General features: G+C 33.8%; 1 protein-coding gene across 1 annotated transcript; it reads left to right on the top strand.

Moving 5' to 3' along the window:
• The first annotated feature begins 1,480 nt into the window (after window positions 1-1,480).
• Window positions 1,481-9,626, top strand: LOC123541673 (uncharacterized). The gene is made up of 10 exons (XM_053531350.1): window positions 1,481-2,105; window positions 3,680-3,955; window positions 4,373-4,648; window positions 5,226-5,767; window positions 6,012-6,185; window positions 6,616-6,720; window positions 7,177-7,281; window positions 8,149-8,188; window positions 8,700-8,777; window positions 9,142-9,626. Exons 1-10 carry the CDS (start codon window positions 1,481-1,483, stop codon window positions 9,624-9,626), a joined length of 2,706 nt encoding a protein of 901 aa, XP_053387325.1.
• Window positions 9,627-21,722: the final 12,096 nt, after the last annotated feature.

Raw genomic sequence — 21,722 nt, 5'->3', positions numbered from 1 at the left:
TATAAAAGCGCTGCAATGGTAATGGGAGCAAAACTGTAAGACAAGGTATTATGCTGGGTTTGATATAAGAAAATGCACCCGTCAATGGCTAGATATGGTTAGTCGGATATGTTTTATCTCCATTTTCCGACTCCACTACATTGTAAGTATGTAGTAAGACCTTTTTGTCCTAATCTTGTTTGATGTATAATATAGAGTATACGTATCCATTGGGAATACGCGGTTTATGTAGTGGCAAGGGATATCTTCTCTGACATATGTGTTCCTGATCCTTTGTGACCGCTTGCTTGATTTTGTTTTCTTTATTCACTTGCCCTGTACCGCTGTGGGATCAAGACTTTCGATTAGGGTGTTGAGTGTTATCATGCCAGAAAGGTTTCTAACTAGTTTTACGGAAGCTTGAAAATCTAACATACGTGTAATTTCGGCAGTTTGACTTAATTAAACCTCAAAAAAAAAATATCAATGTTTGACCATAGACTGATAAACACAACTATCTGACTTGAAGTAAGTTAACTGACTGAAATTGAGATAAACTCAAAACATGTATACATATACATTCTTTTGAAAATTCCAAACTCACGCCTTCACTTTTAATCCATTTTGAAAAATCGGTCGATGTTTTACACATTATACAACAATGATTTGATGTGTAAAGATGACAGTAAACTACTCGGATTTAGAGTATAATTGCATTTTGATTGATAACATTCTCTATGGAAATTCATATGAATTAGATTCAAATAAACTATACATTTCTAGCAGAAATTAACGAAAGTATATTTATGAGAAAAAATATAGCTAATATGTCTTTTCGTTCTAAATTATTTCAAAATGCAAATGCTACATTTATGTAAAGCAAAGATCTGTAATATAATTTCAGCAAAAACATTGCAAAGATAATGCGGAAACTAGCTCTACATTGCAAACAAAACTGAGAGCTATTTTAATCCGCTGTTAAGCTACCACCACTTTCCTATTAAGTGTTTGTATGTCTGTATGATATATACAGAATATTTGGTTAATGCTTTTTCATGTATCAAATATTCACCTTCATCGAGACTCTGCAAAGCCTTGTCTACTTTTTTTGTGACGCGCCCGATATTTCAAGCAAAATGACATATACCTTATGTCATATTTTCCTGTTTCTCATTAAAATACTTTCGTCAATTTATGCTAGAAATATATAGTTTTTTGGCATTTAATCGATATAATTTTCGATAGAGAATGTTAACATTCAAAATTCAAAACAAAACATTGTTATTGTATTATGTTTGAAGGTCTAACACAAAAACGACATTGAAAATTATTTTCAGAAACATCTATTATCTTTTTATTCAAATGTGAAGGCATGACATCTCGTCATACATGTTTTTGGGTATATCTCAATTTCAATCAATTACTTATAGCTCAAATTAATTTTAAATTGGCACTCCTACCTAGATTTTTTAAGTAAAGTCAGTATTTTTACAGAAAGACGATGATATTACCCGGGGTCATGGGCTGTATAATTTCACTTTGGAGTAAAGTTGTACCCTTAGCTTTGAAGGCTGTTATTACAAAGAATGAAGCAAACCACGGGAGGGCACTTGATTCTGTTCTAACAGAAAAGAGAGACACTATCAAAACTTTTCACTATGACTTGTTTCAAGCATTGTTTAAAAAAGACGAAGAAAGTGTTAATACGCAAATAGAATCATTGGGGTTATCTACCATATGCTATGTGATTTTCGTTTTATCAGAAAGTTCTAAACTTAACTGCACCAGTTGCATTTTTGACCGACTAAGAAATGTTGAAAAGTACACCGATTCCGCGTCACTGGAATACAATACATACAAGCAGCAGAAATGGGAGTCCCTACGCGAATCTTTGATTGAACTTGTCAAAGGTAGTGAAACCGAATATGAATGCAAACGATTTGTTCATTTATACGACGAATCGGAAGCAACCAAAGTTAGCGAAAAGTTCATTACAGAAGGGACACAAACAGAGAATATCGATTGTCATTCTCATGTGGCTATAACTAGCGAATCAGCTTTAAATCGACAGAGCGAAACGGAAGATGATCTGTTGAGAGAAAAAGGAGACACGGTAGAATGCATTGGTATGTAACTATGCTCACTCGTGTTAACATATTTTTATGTATCAGTAAGAAGATTTATGTAAACGTTGATAATAATGTAATCTGAATACATTAACAATTAACGTACAGTACCGATAAAACTGTTTCTTTTCAAGATATATTTTCTAAAGCAGCCAATTTTTGGGATTTACATTTTCACGTTATAATTGAATATTTTTATCATAACTTATATGCGATACATAGGTTCTTGTGAAATTATGTCTCACATTATTGCCAGTAGGTTCACGACAGCCGTTTATTGACATTTGTATCATATACTTTGGTTTATGATGTCGCCATACCGGCGTTCCGTCTGAGGCCAAAAGTGTTTCTGCGATTTGACTGGCACACTATGCCAATGATACTTAACGACGTTAGCTGGTGTATTTAAACGTACGTTTGCTAATGTGTATAAGGTATATAATATGTGTGGACTAATGTATTTATGTACAACGTCCGATACACTCGTTAAAATTCCGTTTCCGTTTTGTAAACCCTAAAAACTAATATAAAGTTCCTTTTCTAATGTATATACCGTATATAATAAGTGTGAACTGATGTGTATATATACGTGACCCAAACATAATTTCGTGAAATATTCGTTAAACAATTTATTTTCTCCTTTTTTCCCTGAATAACTGATAAAAAGGCATTGTTATGGCGCTGTACACGTGTATATAATACTATGGTGAAAAGAAGACACAGATATTAAATGCATGTTTATAATACAAGTGTACCTGATATGAAAAGTGTGCCGCGGATTTCTATTTCAAATTAGATAATACTTAATATTTAGCCATCAATTATCTTAAAAAACCTTTTTAATTGAAATCGTAAGTCGCCGAATGTACTTTGCCTAGTTTTGTAAAGAAGATATTTTTCAATCCATTTGATGTATTTTATTGCATAGACTTAAAGGTAGCCGCATTCAAATTATGTGCAAACTTATATTCACGAAGTAAACGTAGCACAAACATTGATGTTGTTTTGTGTTATCTTATTTAGTTTAAACAGTATTTATATTAAATACATCACGTACATAAATCAAATTCATTAATAACATTTACAGTCAAAATAATGTTAAGGAGGATCTGAAAACAAGCTTTCAACGAAAACTTATATTTATTCATTTCCTTAACAGTAAAACATGTTATAAGGATAGGGTGTAACGAAAATATGGATTGTCTCTAGTTATTGTTTTTTTATTAGTTTAAACTATTTTATACTGTTTTAGCTAGATAAATATGAACGTAGGAAATTAGTTGAGAAAAGTACTAAGAATATGCTATATGTGACCGGTTTGCACCAATGGTCACCTGCGCGTCGGCATTCCGGTCACGTGGAGAATTACTTAGAGGCAAATACAAATGTATGTATTGCTGCACTTTAGCGAAAACAGATATAATCTGAGTCGTAGTTAGTGGCCTTAAAAAGATATATAGAAACATTCGAGTGATTGACTGTTGATGATAAATTTTATTTACCTTAATATACCCATTTTCTTGCCAAGCACGAAAAATAACGGATGATATGTGCGGGCGCCATCTTTATTGTAGATATATTAGAACAGACAACAGAGTTCATTCAGCCGCTATCCGATATATTCGTGCATGAAGATGAATCAGTAGTTCTATTTTGTGAACTAAACACAGCTGGCAGTCAAACAGAGTGGCGGAAAAATGGTGAAAGGCTTTTTGAAACGAAAACTGTCAAGGTTTCTGCAGATAAATGCAGTCACTGGTTAGTGTTTGCCAAAGCAAAGACGATAGATACTGGCGAATACTCATGTATCTGCAAGAATGTTTTAACGTCAGCTTTCGTTAAAGTCACAAGTATGTAAAATTATGTTTTATCTTTTAGGAAATTCTGACACCGGCAGATACTCCAAAACACGAACAATACACTTATGAGATCACCGTTAATTGAATTAAATTTTGTTACAAACCGTCAGAATTTAAAGGTATTTGAAATTATTGACCATAGACCAAAAATGTTTTTTCCTTCAGACACATCATTTTATATATCATTAAGATTAATTATCATTAGAAGTTGATTACGAAAAGAGGATCATGGGACCATTGTTTCGCTAATCTGCCTGGTGCAATTAGACCCCTGTCTAAAATGATATGTTAAAATAAATGTTCAAATGAGCTGTGATAATATTACATACTGTTTTACGATTTTATTGTGAAATTTAGATAAAAGGTAAATTACAGAACATTAAGAATCAGATATTTATGTTGAAACAGAACAAGATTTGATGGTGGTCGAAGCTTTACATATAGATGTTGACGGTCAAGTCAAAGAATATATGGATATATCTCTTGTTTGCACTGTGAACGCACACACTAAGAACCCACAATGGTTTCATAACAACAAGGAAATAACACAATCGTCTCGAGTAGTTGCCGTTTCACATGGTCTCGAGCATAAACTTTTCATCCGGAATGTGCAGTTAAAAGATGACGGATTGTACGTAATAGCATTTGATAGAGTTACGTCATGTACAACAATAACAGTAAAGGGTAAGATATTCACTAGTAATATACCGACTTTATTTAAACATTTTACTCAGATGTGATATTGCAACACGTCACAAGTGAAAAGTTTCGTTAAACACTGAACGAAATTGCCATGAGAAACAATAACAACTTATAACTACTTTTTAGACACTATTTTAAAATCGTAAAATTCAACCGTATATAGTAAAATTATATTGATACTGAAATGCTTACAAGGTTTTGTGTTTTACATTTACATGTCTTCTGTTGCCTTTACGTATGTAAGAGTTTCACGTGGCGGGGATTACTTTTATTTACACTGTCTTGAGACTTTCGAACATGGTGGGGCAAGAGTGAGGTTAGGTGCATCTTAAACCGGTTTAAACTCCTTAGTGGTGGTTTTGCCACTGACCGTTTTAAGGCGGTGACTGTGTCCCTGTATTTGATTGTTTTGTCCTTGGAAAGGCTGCATTTTTGGAACATGGCTTTCCCTGTCGGATATTCATCCTTGTCTTTAGACCTAGAATGAAAGTTAATGCCATGGTGTCCTATATTGCTGGTATTGCTAACAAAAGTGTTCTATACAAATCTAAATTCACAGGCGAAGCTGACCTGTCAGTAAAACTTCAACTATCAGAAAGACTTTACACCAACTGGGTAAGAGGTGTTCTTGGTCTTAAGTACCTTAAGCTTGGTATAGAAGGTGTAGCAGAGAAAGAAGTGAAACGTCGCCATGCTGAAATATTGAATACACTACCTAATTCAAAACAACCATGTACACAATGTAGTGCAGACAGTCTTTATCCCTTGCACAATAAGAAACAATGTTACAGAAAACAAAACAAGAATAAGTGTCTATGTTCAGATTACCAACACAATAGGCAGCCGTGTCCTAATAAGGGATATTGCAGTCTGTTTTATGACCAAGTAGTTTCCGATCATCGGTTCGAACATCCTGAACTGGAGAACACGCAGCTTGATCGATGGAGCTACGACCCATGGAGTGTTGCAACTTGCTATATAAATACCAAAGGTTACAAAGGGAAGGGTTCTTCTAAAGAAATTGACTGCGCAGGACTGCTGAGTTTGTTCATAAACAACAGGAGATATCTAACAGATGCCAATTATGGTGTTTTTGATATGGTGATTTCAATTACTTTATTTTTGCTAAGATTAGTTGACTTTTAAAATGATGCATCGCATTTGCACATTCGTAAATGTTTTCCTTACTGCTGCAGGTACAGCTTCTGCTTTTACGTAATTTAACATACAAATATCACTTTTACACAGTCAAGCTTTTATTTGTGTTCATGCGGTATCAAATTTTATCCGACAAAATACATATTTATACACTTTATTCTGTAGATATAAATAAATATTCTTTTAGGCAAGAACCACTCGCAATGAAATACTGCACAATGCGAATTATGAACTGTCAGACGACCAACTTCATGAATATTTCGATAACTTCAAAGATGTACTGGAAGTCAAGAACAATGCTAATAAGATGGTATTTGCAAAGGATGAAAGCATAAAAGAAGCATTGAAAAATATTGACAAGGTGTCCTTTGATATATTACCATTTGCGCCTTTTTCGTCGTTCTTACTTTAGTTACCCATTTGTCATATTATAAACTAAATTAATGTATTCTCTCACGTAGAAATATTATTGATGAGGTTAATGATTTTATGAGGGTTTTAGCAAAAATAACATAAGAGTATTATGCCCTCTGAAAGCATTCTCATTGATGCCTGTTACCTACTCCTGTTTTTTTATATTTTATAATTATAATTTATTTCAACATCAGATACACATTATCATTTGAACATTGATAATTCAAGGCGTTCAATCGAACCTGTATTCTATAATTATGTTAACTCTGATCAAAAAGGTTTGTGACAATACAATTTTATTTGCTATCTTTATTATCAATATTATTTGTCCTAATCTCAGATAAAGTAAAATGTACATTATGTATTTTCTTTGCTAGTTAAAACAGCATCAAATTAATATTGTTACGTTAGAAGAAATCCAAAATTTGAAAGACAACGCAATGAAGGAAGCTGCTGATACGTTTAAAGAAGCTCAGAAACAAGTACTTAGCTTTTTACTTTTTCGGGGTTTTTTTCCCCCTAAAATATACATGTGCACGGGGAATTTGATCTGATAAATTCAAACATGTTAATTGTTAATTGTATTCGTTAAAAAAACTCTCACGTAGAAATATTATTGTTGAGGTTAATGATTTTATGAGGGTTTTAGCAAAAATAACATAAGAGTATTATGCCCTCTGAAAGCATTCTCATTGATGCCTGTTAGCTACTCCTGTTTTTTTTCATTTTATAATTATAATTCATTTCATCATCAGATACACATTATCATTTGAACATTGATAATTTAAGGCGTTCAATCGAACCTGTATTCTATAATTATTATAACTCTGATCAAAAAGGTTTGTGACAATACAATTTTATTTGCTATCTTTATTATCAATATTATTTGTCCTAATGTCAGACAAAGTAAAATGTACATTATGTATTTTCTTTGCTAGTTAAAACAGCATCAAATTAATATTGTTACGTTAGAAGAAATCCAAAAGTTGAAAGACCACGCAATGAAGGAAGCTGCTGATACGTTTAAAGAAGCTCAGAAACAAGTACTCATGCTTTTTACTTTTTCGTTTTTTTCCCCTAAAATATACAAGTGCACGGTGAATTTGATCTGATAATTTCAAACATGTTAATTGTTAATTGTATTCGTTAAATGTAATGTTTCAAATTCGTTTACTTCGATTTAGCATCCAGCTCATCAGTAGGTATGAACAAGGTTGATTTCAATAATAAGAAGTGTCCGCAGATTCTTAAAGTTCAATTTTTTATTTTAGTTAGAATGGTGACTAAAATCCGAGAAAGTCACATACATAAAAGAGCTAATTCGAGAAAGTCACATACATATAAGAGCTTTTTTGTCACAATGCTGCTTCAAAAGCAAGAGGAAATAGTTTGATTAACACCAGTCGAAATGCAACAGATAAGTGTGTAGTGCATAACTTATCATGACTCAAAGTGAAACAGACATGTTTTATTTGAAGTTTTGTTCATTTTTGTTCGAGGAAAATAATGTTGCTTTGAACGAAAGCCTGGCTACCACATCTCCACTTATTCCTTCTATAGCAGTTCGACTGTGTCCTTAGAATGGGCTAACATTGGCCAAAGATTTACCAATAATGACATAAGGTATATAATACAAAGATTATTTCATGTAATGCCAGTTGTACATTAGATTTGATAAAGAGTATATTCAATACAAATGTTCTGCTAATTTTGACAGCAGAGGTCTTGTAACAGATCGATAATTTACCATTGTTAAATCTATCAAAACAAAATGATTCTTTGCACAATGTCAGTCACAGATTCAACTCATTTCAACTACATTTTCAGTTGTTGTGTGTCTTTGTTATTGCTTTATTTAAAAGTCCACATGTTTACGAGCCTCTAGTTGACTCCATGTATTTTATTTTCAGAGAGTCCAAGAGGTTCAACACTTGAAAGAAAAATTGAAAAGTTTGTATAGACCTTTTAACTGCTTTTATAACAGCAGATTTACATATCATTTACCTAACTGCTTCGTCAATGACCTGATTGATTTCAAATTCTATCAAAACTAGTTTTCAATTTTTTACCAGGTATTTTTCTCCAGCATTTTGCTTTAATCTTTAATTTTAATGTTCATGAAAATTATAGCTCTGACGTTATTTAGAAATTCATTAGCGTAAGACAGATAACTGTGGGAGTAATCATGAAACAGAAACCTGTAGTTAATCCTTTTCCGTAGCCACAAAGACTGGTTTGTTCCAAAATGTGTGCAGCAGGTATATGTCCGTCATTATCTTGAGACACAATATTTAGGAAAATGTCACCGTAATCTTTGCTGTTTAGGTAAGGTTCAGTACGATTGAAACTCCGCCCCCACCCCATTGCACATGCAAAATTAATCATATATTTTCTTTCATGTAAAAATATACAGATACATTAAACATGTTTATATATCGCTTGAGAAATGTTTTTATTTAAGAGGCGGAAGAGGAACTACAAGTGCTACGACAGCTGAGATCAGCCTTTCAGAGAGACAGCCGTTTGGAGGAAAAGAAAGGTGATTATTTCTTCCGTGATACATGTACAATATAATTATGATTGCAGGCTTTGAATACATTTTAGTTTACATTAAGATTACAAAAATAACCAGCAATTTTGTTTTGGAAAATAGAAAAGAGAACAGAGTATCATGCACTTAGTATGTTATAACAGACGCCTGTTTTGATGTGAATTATTTTTGTTCAGCGTCAACAAATAGCGAATAAAGTTTACGTTTTGGAAGTTATTACACGTATGTCTTATGAACAAAACATAATTCCATAAAATGTAAGAATACCAAGCTTTACTGTGTGTTTAAAAATTTACCACTTCATTGTGCGTTTTCAAGTTTTCAAGACAATATTATCTGATCTCTTTTGTAGAGTTACCTGAACTCGTGTTGCGATTAGGTATTCGTGTGGTGACGCCACTGGGAGCGTCAGCAAGTGAAGTTATTCAGCGTGTACATGGGTTTATACAATATGCAGTAAAAAACAACAGAATCTCGGAAGAGGATTCTATCCCACCTATTGTTCACACATACAAGAAAACTTATAAATCAGTCCAGCAGATACTTGGAAAGATATTCGTCTCTCAGGATACTAAAGTTGAAGTGCTGCAAGACCAGTCAGATGTGTCCTTCAAAATAAAATGCATTTCCTTAAAAGACTTTGAAAAACGTCTTATAATATACCGTGGAGTTCATTTCCAGGAAGCCAAAGTAGATTTACAAAAGAGTTTAGAGACTGAAGACGAGCGGAAATGGAAATATGATGTTGAGACATGTTGTTCCTCTCAAAGTTTGAAAAATATCACAAAACAGTTATGTAAGTCACAATGTTCAAAGTTAAAAGTTGTCTTAAAATGAACATCTTATAAATACCTGTAGAAGATTTGTGAAATTAAACCTGTGATCAAAACTGGTTCTTTTACGATAGTGAATATACATGTGGTATAACTTCTGTCAGCAACACTTCATCGGAAGCAAATATCCTCTAGAAGGACGGACATATGTTGTATTTCCGAGTACATGCTATTATACGTAAATGCATAGAAACTAGTTTCTATTCGTATATTCTGTACTTGTTTTATAAGGTCATATTATTCAGACCTTTTTTATTTAATTTTTACAGCTGACCATGATGTATTGAATGGTTCATGTACAGACTTCAGATGTGAGAGGCATGACGGTACACAGTGTTCATGGCATTGCAGAGAACATGAACAGTTTTTTTGCAAGTCGTGTAAGGAAACCAACCATAGGTAATATAAATATGAATATTATTATTGATGAGTAGTTGATAAAGTGGATAGAATCAAAATATTTCAGGCATTCTGGTTCAGTTAATGCAATGTATTTAAAGTTCATAGAGTTTACTATGTGATACAACACATTTTGAGACTGATACCTATATTAATGCTAAAAGAACAAGGAATCACAATTAGTAAGTAGTGAGGGAAGAGTTAAAGTAATTCTGCACGTTCGATCAACATGAAGTGATGGCGCAACGTCATTTATCCGGATAATGTAGAATAAAGCCTGGATTCGGCGTATGGAAATGAAAACCATTTTATGAATTAATGACAACCCGTGAGTAACTTTATAACAATGGCAAAGTTACTATCTTTCTAAAGTTGAAATATGATATTGAAACATCTGACATGTTAAATAATTCAAAACAACTTGAAATATGCCGATCGTGTTAATCATTGGTAAATATCTCGGTAACATGCAGATGGATCTATACATTGAATTTCACCGTATTATAGGTCTTATGTTTATAACAACAGTGAGAAGTTTCATTTAAATCTACATTGTAGAAAAGTTTCTATTTGCGTCAATGCTATGAAAATTGTGATCTTCCTATATACTTCCATAATGAAAACAAGGATGAATATCCAACAGGGAAAGTCACGTTCTAAAAATGTAGCCTCCCCAAACTAAAACCAAGCACACGGACGCGCGCATGACCAACACACACATAAGAAAGTACGCAAGGAATAAAACAAGTAAATTAAGGAAAACAATGGGGCCCGCCTTGGAACGCCCAGTTGCAAAACCACCACTGGGAAGCTTAAACCGTTTTATGGTGTACCTTTTCTCACTCTTACCCCACCCACTCCTCCACCATGTTCCAAAGTAACAGGACAGTGTAAACGCCAGGTGAAACCCTAACATAAGCAAAGACAACAGAAGGTGTGTAATGTAAAACACAAACATGCTCTTATATATTTAGATAAATGCAATCCTTAAGCACCTAAACGCATGTACTTAATGCAGAAGACAGAGCCACAAGCGAAACACCCTTAAGGGTTCCGACGAAACAGGCCAGAAGACAGAAATCAAAATAGCTCACTGACGGTGGGTTTAAGAATTACCTATCATAGACATCTCCACCTGTTCAATCAGACACAATCAAAGAGTAAAGTGTAGCGTCCAACTGTAAAAGGGCTGTACACAAAACATGCAGTGTGTCTCAAAATGTCAAGTACTCGAAACCATCTTTTTTGTTTGCTGAACTTTCTAAATATAATCTGAAATTTTGAAAAATCAGGGTTTTTTCAGTTTCTACATAATTGTAGTAATATTTTGATCCGAACGTGCAGAACTACCTTAAACACGAGTTTTTGGTTGAACAAGTGAGTTTCGAGCTTTTAGTGAAAAAATGAGTTACATATTTTAACAAAGAAAAGCATCATGTCTTAGTATGATTCTGTTTCATGCGTGTCTTTTTGCCACATTTCCTATCTGTCTAAAGTACGTGTGCCGCGATTTTCCGGAAATATAATAAGGAAATACTTAATGTTAAAGCTGTGATATGTGAAATTGAAATCTGGGAATGAGAGAAGAAAACAAATATTATTTTGTAATATTTCATTGTTTTATTTTCAACGTATTTTGACATTACTTCACCCACGCGCGTGAATTTAAGTTGTTATGCCATATATGTTTTTGATTTACTAAAATGAACACGAATGTACACGAACAATAGAGGAAAAGAGTGGAGTACACGAACAATATTTGAAAAATCAAGTGATTTGGTTTGGGAAAAGGTTCAGAAAAATTGAAAGAGGAAAGGGGACTGTTCACAGGGTGACGTTATTAATGTATCTGCATATTTATCTAGCTCAGATTGAATAAACTAAACATAATGGAAAGGGATATCTGCCACTTCACACATTACAGTAGTTGATATTACAATATGCCAATTCATTTATAATGTTGCTTTTTAAAAGTGCATTATCCCTATTTGTATGTAAATTGTGATGTTTGAATTATAACACTACTTTAAATATTGTAACCAATGAAAGCTCAAACGGGTAAAATTTTGATGTATTTTTTCGTCTTAGAAAGTGAACGCGGTTGGGAATTTCCGACAGAAATTGGTTGGTCCCCAAGTACCAAACGGTTGGCCTTGACCCAACCCCTAACCCTGACCTACAAAAAGAAATCCACCTTAAAATAATTTGGGAGTCGAAATTCACAGAATAATGTACTTTTTTTAAATTTTCACTTTTCTCCATCTCATTTTTTTCAGCTCTACCGAATAAAATCATGGATTTTTTTTGTGAAGGGCTTAAAATGTTGGACAGTACCCTGACAAAATCGATATGCAAAAGATTAAGGTCAGATTCGAATATGTTCCTTTCACCCCTTGCGTCCGGGGGACCGCTTTGTTCCTGATATCGGATTTTTGGGTGTCAAAATTTGTACTTTTCTCGTAGAGTTTTACATTTTAGCTACATATTGTTAAATGCTACACAATAAAACACATTCTGAACCCCCTGGTTTGGTCAGACCGATCTCTAGAGGGGTTCAAGCCCCGGGCCTGAAATCATTTTCAATCAAATATTACGACAAACGTACTAAAGACATTATAATAAACGTTACATATGTTTGTAGAACTTTCCAAGAACTACCTCACAAATGTTAAACACAAGGTTCAAACCTGATCGGGCTCAAACATTGGTGCCAGGTCCAAACGTAAAAAAATACACGAAAATGCAACTTATTTCTCTAAAATATATTTTACCACAACTAAAGCTCGAAAAGTAACATGCTTTGGTATATTTATATTACATTTGTATTTCTATTGAAATAAATAGTTTTAGGTAAGTTTGGCCGTCTGTACGATCTGTAGACATGCTATAGGGACCGTATAATGGTAAGTTTTATCAAATTTATTCATCCATTTCATTTTATTATAAAAGCGTTAGGAGCACGATATCAGCCTGAAATTTCTTTTAATATGTAGTTCGGACCATCAATCAAACGAGTATGAAAATCAATTTTTCCACGACGGACACGCCGTCTAGAACATTTGTTGAGCTTTGGCATTTTTGGCTTTGAATATTAGCCGTAAAATAAGGAAAAGTTGCTTATAAAATATTTATTTTGCGTTAATAACAGCAAATAAAAACTTGTTTTGATACAATATTACAATATCTGAAAGTTTGTTACAAAAAAGAAACACTCTGTTCATCCGTCTGTGCGTAATTTATTAGGATAAAAGCTGTATTTACGGACTTTTTCCGAACAAATGTTTTTCATTAACTTGACTGTTCCAAACACTTAAGATAACTTTTATTGATTAAATCTAAACACTGTTTAGACAGATATTTAATTTGTATTAACCATCGGCGATTTCGTCGGGGAACCGTCACAAAATGTACCAAATTCACTTTAAATTACAACGCCGTACCTCCTTGCATTACCTCCTCTGACACCCACGGCCAACTCACGTACTCGAACATGGTCTTACTTTGTAGTCAGAACCCATACCTAGTCGACCATGTATAAAACTGGTACATGTTTTGGTCAAAAGGGGTCCAACTGGGTCGAACACCTTCTAGACATGGTAAAAAGCCGTATTTTCTATGTTGGAGGCATACCTTTTAGCCATATATGACCTGCCCTGACCTGTACGGATACTCCAAGAACTTACACTTAGTTTCAATCGATAGACAGGACTTACACCTTTTCAACCATGTATGGTATATATATATTTATGTGGCATAAGGGGTCGAACCCGGTCGAAAACCTCTTAGTCATGTTCAAATTACGAAGTTAGAAGACTAAATGGTGTCCTTATTCGACCCTACATACCTACACGACCATGTATGATATATATATATATATATATATATATATATATAACGAATAAAAAAGAACCCGGAATATATATATATATCATGGTCATAGGTGTTCGAACAGAGTCTAAAATTAACATATTTCCTAAGTTTGAACACTACCTTGTGACTTAAATTGGCCTGCATTGACCCTTATAAGGGTGTCAATCCATAAAGGATACCTCGTTGCGCATTTTACCGTGCACAGTACCTCAAAGTGCAGGGCACAGGAGCCGCACAATTCAAAACAAACTAAGTATAATGGAATACGTTGAAAAATGGATAAAATGACGTAAGTATGATTTATTAACTTTCGCTATGTCTCACGGAACTTTTGATACGTTTCTTTTTGTAGTATGATATACCTTCAATGCAACGAAGGGCAAGCCAACGTTCTATATAGAAAAAAAATTGCGTATGAAAAAAAGACAAATATTTGGATAAAAGAATGCTAGTTGCAGTATAAGTATTTCTTTATACAGTGTAAAAGAGTTAAAAAGTTTATTTCCACACAGAATCCTAAATTCAGACAAGTGCTCGATAAAACGAGGCAAAAGCGTAGTTTACAAGGTATTTTCATATAAGCACAGGATTTATATTGTTCGATTTATATGGCAGCGGACTCTTTTAATCTGCCAAACACTTAGATAAGTAAAATGCCGTGTTTTGTCTGATTTTAAGACATGAGACACGATATATAGAATCAGGCATAAGCTTTTTTCACTACTTCGCTCACAAAGAAACCGCATGATATAACTATAGATTAATATATGGAATTTTTCGGCTTTCAAATAGTACAAATGAGGACAGTACCTCTCCGATACCTTAAAATTTACAATTAAAACATTGCATCAGAGTACACCATTTCGGACGACCTTATTCATTTTCAAACTTTTCCAGTAAGAGGACCCCTTAAGTCCCTACAATGACAGGGATACCCACTCCCATCATCAAAAGTTAGACAAAAAATGCATTAGAGTCCGACATTTCATACCAGTATTTCAAAATTTTACGCGGATAGAGCAATCTGACGTATCCCTACCCACTATAAAGAGGGGAGTATCCGTCCAGTTCCTCAAATTTTAGACAAAAAATGCACCATATACCTATATACATAAATAGCTTTCAGACAGAGACCCCACGCTTTTCCTCTATACGGACGGAACACCCCCACGCGTGTTCTTTCCCTTCTCATATTGCTATGCACTTCGCTGTTCTAAAGAGAAAGTTGAGGCACACTTCCGAACATTTATTGTAAAAAATACGGCAAACATTTACTTATTACGTCTGTGGTTCTTGACAACTCGCTTGTTTTTAGTTGCGATGCTCCGGTGTTACGCTTTGATGTTCTGGACACGGCAAATTGCGCTGCCAGGTATCCGTTATGGATTGACACCATGCTTATGTTTATGTCAGATACGTAAATTTGGTCTCATTCGATAGCCTGGACTGATACCTATGTGACCATGTACAATATGTGTATATTTCTTTGGCATAGGGGCTCGAACCCGGTCGACAACCTCTTAGACATGGTCAAATACAAAGTAATATGACCAAATAAAGTCCTTATACGATCTACCCCGACCCCTAGAACTATCCGAGGTACTCGAACATGGTATCAATCGATAACCAGGATCCATACCTACACATTAATGTATGATGTTTTGAATGGTTTGATCTGTATTGAAAACCTTTCCGACGTGGTCAAAATAGGCAGATTTTCTAAGTTCGAACACTACCTTGAGAACTTGTACGACCTGCCCTGACCCCTCGGGCTATCCTAGGTACCCAAACAGGGTCTCAATCTTTAGCCAGAACCTATGCCTACAATACCATGCATGATATATATAACTGTCATAGAGGGTCTAAACCCTTTCAGACATGGTCAAAATTGTCATATTTCTTAAGTTTGAACATAGCGAAAACTTATTTCCGCTTTGAGATGTTTATATGCTGTTACGGATCTCTAACACGACTATCAGAAAATAAAGTCACTGTCATTTAAGTTGTGGTAGCCAGAACTAGTTAGAACACTGTTTCGTCGCTGTGTGTCTCCCGAGGTGAAAATGGTCGTTACATCGGAGAGGGAGCAGTTTTTTATTATACAGCGATCTCTGTCATAAAACGCGGACTGGTTCTCGACTTCGTTTTATAACTTTAATATTATTATGAGAACAATCGAATTTTGTTGCAAACATTATTATGAGGACGATTATATGTTTGATAATCAACATTTCATTGTGCGAATGATGTTTGTTTTTACCAGACACATAGATAAGTTCTTATCTCTGTCTCTGTTTTTCAAAGTACTGTTGATGTATCTAAACAATGTCTTTGAAACAACAGAATGTGACAAGAAATTGAATTTTGCAAATGTAAAACTTAACTCAATTTTAATTAAAGTATTTGCATTTTTTTATGTAATTTATAACTGAGGCATTTTAATATTAACACTGACTAGTGTCCGTATTAAAATGATATAATGTTTATGTACATACAAATAGGGATTTCTAAAACCCAACTTTGGAAATGAATTGGCATATTGAAATATCTACAAATATAATGTGTGAAATGGCGGATATCCCCTTCCATATAAACATCGCATAAGAAGTAAGTGTTTTAACTGAAACAAAATCAACAAGAATCGGAAATAAAAAAAGTTTTGAGAGAGAAAAATAAGGGTGTAAAAAGGAGAGGTACGAGTATGATAAATTCTCTATCTCGGTTTTGTTAACCTCCTGACTATTTTAAGTTTATTCATAGAAAGAATACAGAGGGATGTTTAAAAACGTAGACTTCGTCTCTAGCATTTATTTAAATGAAGCAAAACAAGAATTCCACTGCAAATTTCACGTGATTTTGATCTTTTTTTTTTATTTTGAACATCGAAAAAAAATTCATTTCTTATATTTATATTATTTTTCCTTTCTATTTGTAAACAAGATAATATTATAAATTGCAAATAGTTTGTGGCATTTAACATTAAAATCAGCTTCCCTGTCATTCTGTTGACCAGACAACTGCGACTTCATCTAAGGTACGTTCTCCCTGGCAATAAGCGGACGTCGTCAAAACAGCGGTCTGTTATCACTAAGCAGCGATGACGTAATTTTCGCTCCTCACCTTTCGCTGTTCAAACGAAATGAACGTCAAAAGTTTCAATGGAAAAGAATAGGACGAATGTAAATATAACGTTATGATGTTTAGTAGAATTAGATAGTTTTTTACGTAGTCGAAATACAGAAGCACAATTTACAACCGTTTGATAACTAAATCCACTGCTAAATTTTACCTTTAAAAAGGAGATAATGGATAACGCCAGCCCGGTTAGCTCAATCGGTAGAGTACGAGACTTGTAATCTCGAGGTAGCTGGTTCGATTTCCGGGGCTGGCCAACTAAAATTACTAACAGTCTTTCGGATGAGACTTTAAACCGAGGTTCCGTGTATAAGTACCTTACACTTGGCACGTTAAAGAACCAGTAGAAGCTTCTGAAACTGGGGCATCTTTCTGTATCTTGCACTATCCTCCAAAAACCTAAAATGACTAATACTCTTCTGGAGGAGTCGCCCATATGGGTTTCCGGTGGCGACTATAAATAAACGCAAATACAAACAAACGTATATTTATTGTAGTGGGAACATCTAAACAAGCAAAAGATGTCGTAGTATATTAAATAATATTTACTTTCACAGGTCGTGCTTTGGACTTAATAAAATCGGGGAAGGAGAAGGGCAAGGAAAACTAGAACTGATATATAAAAAATTTAAAATTCCACAACACGAAATTGAAATTTCCTTTATCTGCACGCTTCCGAATGGTGAGATTCTCATTGGTAGCAGCCGTTCCACAGATCTTCTGAAACTTGACAGTTCGTACGATCTAATCAGTCGCTGTGGTCTTCCCTCCAGTCCGTCCGGCGTGTGCTATATAGGCAACGGTAGAGTTGCTGCAGTTTGTGGAAACAAACTTGTGTTTCTAGATGTTACATCTAGTAAGGTATCGCATACGGAGCTACTTCTCAACCTTGATATGAAGAGCATAGCTTGTCATGGTGATATGATTTATATATGTGATAGAGCATCTCTGTATACCTGTAACACAAATGGCACAAATCTACGCACTGTCTATTCTGTGAAAGAGAAAACGTCTATACTAATGACAATAAGGCATGTTATTAACCCTGGAAGCAATTTTGAAAGCATTGCAGTAAGTGATAATGGAGAGACTATTTACATTATAGATCAATCCAAACTGCATATAATTCATAGCAATGGTGATCTTCTGTCTACCAAGGAAATCGTACCAGGTCCTGTCGGTATCTGTTGTCTTGGAAATGGTTTAATTGTTGGTTGTAACCGGCCTGGTGTTTTGAAACAACTTGATTTCAAAGGCGACGTAGTTACAATGTATAGGTTTAACAACGTTTTTCATATATTTACCTTGTCGTCATTGTGTTATGATAAAAAACGCTCTAAGCTTATTGTTGGTAGCGACTGGGGTTACCTTTATATGTATGACATAGTGTACAGAGTGTAAGGTAGAATACGATTCAGAATCTTATTAACTACAGTGTATACTGAATATTTATGTAACCTATAGAATATTGCTCTGTATGGTATGTGATAGTAGTGCATTTAAACGGACTCCCTTAAATTGAAACCTTAATCAAAAACATTGACAATTCATTGTATCATAAAAATGCGTTAAACGAAATTTACAAAAAAAATAATTCCGCGAACAATAGTTTGAATTACTTTTCGATGTGTATGTAAATACAACTGCGACACTAAACTGATTTCATTGTTACATGATGTTGTTATAACTTATTGCCCAATTCTATTAGGTTATTTAACATTGTTCTGTACAATACGGAGATATATTTGGACGAGTACCCTGCTGAGAAAACCATATTGGACGAGCCGCTAGGCGAGTTCAATATGGTTTTCTCAGCTGGGTACGAGTCCAAATATATCTCGTATTGTACAGTACAATGTTAAATAACCTTTTTATTCTATATCTATTTTATCTTGCTATAATAATAGTTTAAATTAAGCATATTTCACTGAATATTGTATTCCTGCCTTTTATAGTTTTTCCCAGCTTGGTATGAGTGCACATATATATTATACAGAACAATGTTAGACCTTAAATAATCTTTTTATTCTATATTTATTTCACTTCATACATAATATACGTAATTCATTGAATGTTGTTTTTCTGCGTATCTTCATTAAAAAAAGTATATGGTGCAACCTCCCTGCAACAGCCATTTGGCGATTTGGGTGGTAATAATTCTTGACTGAGATATTATGCCCACAAACAATGTCAGCAAGTTTGGTGAAGATCGGATGAAAACTGTTCAACTTGAAAGAGCGGGCAAGGCTAAATTTCCCGTTTTTCGAGTAATTCAAGTACTATAATCAAAGAGTGCCTGGAACAATTTGGCTGGTTATCGAAATTATCCGAGATGTAATGCCCACAAACATTGTCAGCATATTTGGTGAAGATCCGACGAAAACTGAATTAAAGAGCAGATATGTTTTGGATGCTGACCGCCCGTCCGCTTCCATTCATAATCTTCTCCATTTTGTTTCTTAACCGTTAAATAAAAACTGCTGAGTTAGCTATTGAGACAGTCAGGGTTGATACCAATTTCTAGGTTTCGTTCGGAACGGCTTCTTTTAGCGGCTTTTCAAATATTCCAACATCTGATGATCCTTTTTACTGTATTTTTAAGTTTTTGATTATTAACGAACGTTTTAATATCTAAATCAGATAGCATTGTTATCCCTTGAATCGTTTTTGTGTGTTGTAAACAAAAAAAAAAACAAAAAAAAAACTCAAATTGAATCCAGATTTCAAGACGCATACTCAAACCCTGTACATAGAGCGCCTACTTCATCCGATTTATATTCGGAACATTTTCACGCGTTTCAGGCTTTATCGTATGTTTAACATGGGACTGTTGAACCGTCCAAATACAGAAAATACAGGATTTTTTGTACGCGCGTGCGTCCAAATACAGAAAATACAGGATTTTTGTACGCACGTGCATCCAAATACCGTAATATATTGTACGGTCACGTGTTTCAAATGAACGTTCGCGATTGGATAGATAAAATAGGTATAGAATAATATTGTATATTCTATTGTATATGTTAAAATATGTACTTAAATCTACCTGCTATGTGTAATAATGCATCGAAAAATAATATACATACACAGTTGAGAGATAATATGAGTTAAGTGTGTACATATTTCATAAACAGCATGTAAAAACCTACACGTCAAACTAATGGCGTTTTCATTTACTTAAAGCGCGATGTACACGTGATCCTCTGGCACAAGCAAAGAAAAAACATACCACACGACTGTGTTTTTGCTTTTTAGTATCAACAAAAGTAAGCACATTTAGAAATTAAACAGTTTTAAGTTATGAAGCATATTATTTTCTAACAAGGTTATTTTAAATTAAAGTAGTCAAAAACAGCTTCCTAAAATTACCAGATCAAACAGTAAGAAAAGACAGTTGTATCGTCTTCCTAACTATTGAAAAAAATCATAGAGGATATTACATGAGTGTCTTTTCATATTGAATTTATTAAACGAGTTGAATAAATAATAAAATGCGAGGCTCTGTCGAGCATTTTATCAATTTTATTCAACGAGTTTGATTTATGTAATATTCTTTTTATCATATGTTAGCTATTCTTGTCGAAACATCAAAAATTCTACTTTCCTTTACTATAAAAACAAGTCAATTTGACCAACGTCTCCTATACTATAAACGACGTCGACGTTAAAGCTTTATTACACTAGTGTATTATCATTTTTATTTAATGGCTTTATTACACTGCCGCGACGTCAAACATGAGATGAACGTCTTTATGTGTCACAGTATTATTCAAATTGAGTCAAAATGTTTGAATTTTTCAGAATGCCAATTTATTTATGCAAGTGCATACAAGTTTCCTGCGTACGAAAAGAGATAATTATATGTTTTGGTAGATGTACAGTGAACAGCATGTCGTTCGAGGGCCAAATTGTCTTGATATTGTATTGTCTTAAACAACTGTTGAAATAGTTACTTTAAGGAAAATAGATTTAGCTGTTTATATAGTGTAAATGTATAATATTTTTCCCACCAAATATTTGAAACTATTGAGATGTTATATTTAGCTAAATGTAAATGTGTTTACTTATTAAATAAACAGATGAATATTATTTAGACTCTTTGATATTGTCTTTATTTGAACTATTTTCAAACAGCCATTATTTGCTGAAATGTATTTATGAGTCTTTTGCTCTTAAAAATAATCAATATTTTGCTTCTTTCATGTTGCTATATTGAAATGTTATGCGAAATATAAGAAAACTGATGATGGTAACCAATGTGGAAAACAGTTGGGATAAATGTTACTTGTTATGGTCATTTTCAATTTAAAAACTTGCAGTTTGATTTGTAATACATATTTTTCAGTTTTCGTTGATAATTTGTTACTTAATATATACTAAAACTAAGCTCTAAAATTGTTCAAATTTCAGTAGAAAATTGTGGTTTCTTGAATTGAAATGATGTTATCATGGAAACAAAGTCCGTGACTTATATATCTAAATGTAAAATTCAAAAGCGTTGACACATGTCTATTTAAGGAACACGGCTTTTGGCTTTTTATTTTCATTTTTAACAATATCCATGAAAATAATAGCACCATGCTGAACGTTTTTTCCATGAAAAATGCCAGACGAAGGGTATTGCTGTAAGTATTTTAAGCTGTGAAATTTGTTTAAATGAATGCAAATAACACGAAAATATAACTTACGTTAGAAA

This window comes from Mercenaria mercenaria, chromosome 19 (genome assembly GCF_021730395.1).
Source record: "Mercenaria mercenaria strain notata chromosome 19, MADL_Memer_1, whole genome shotgun sequence".
Taxonomy (NCBI): Eukaryota; Metazoa; Mollusca; class Bivalvia; order Venerida; family Veneridae; genus Mercenaria; species Mercenaria mercenaria.
This window is presented reverse-complemented; position numbering and strand designations above follow the sequence as displayed.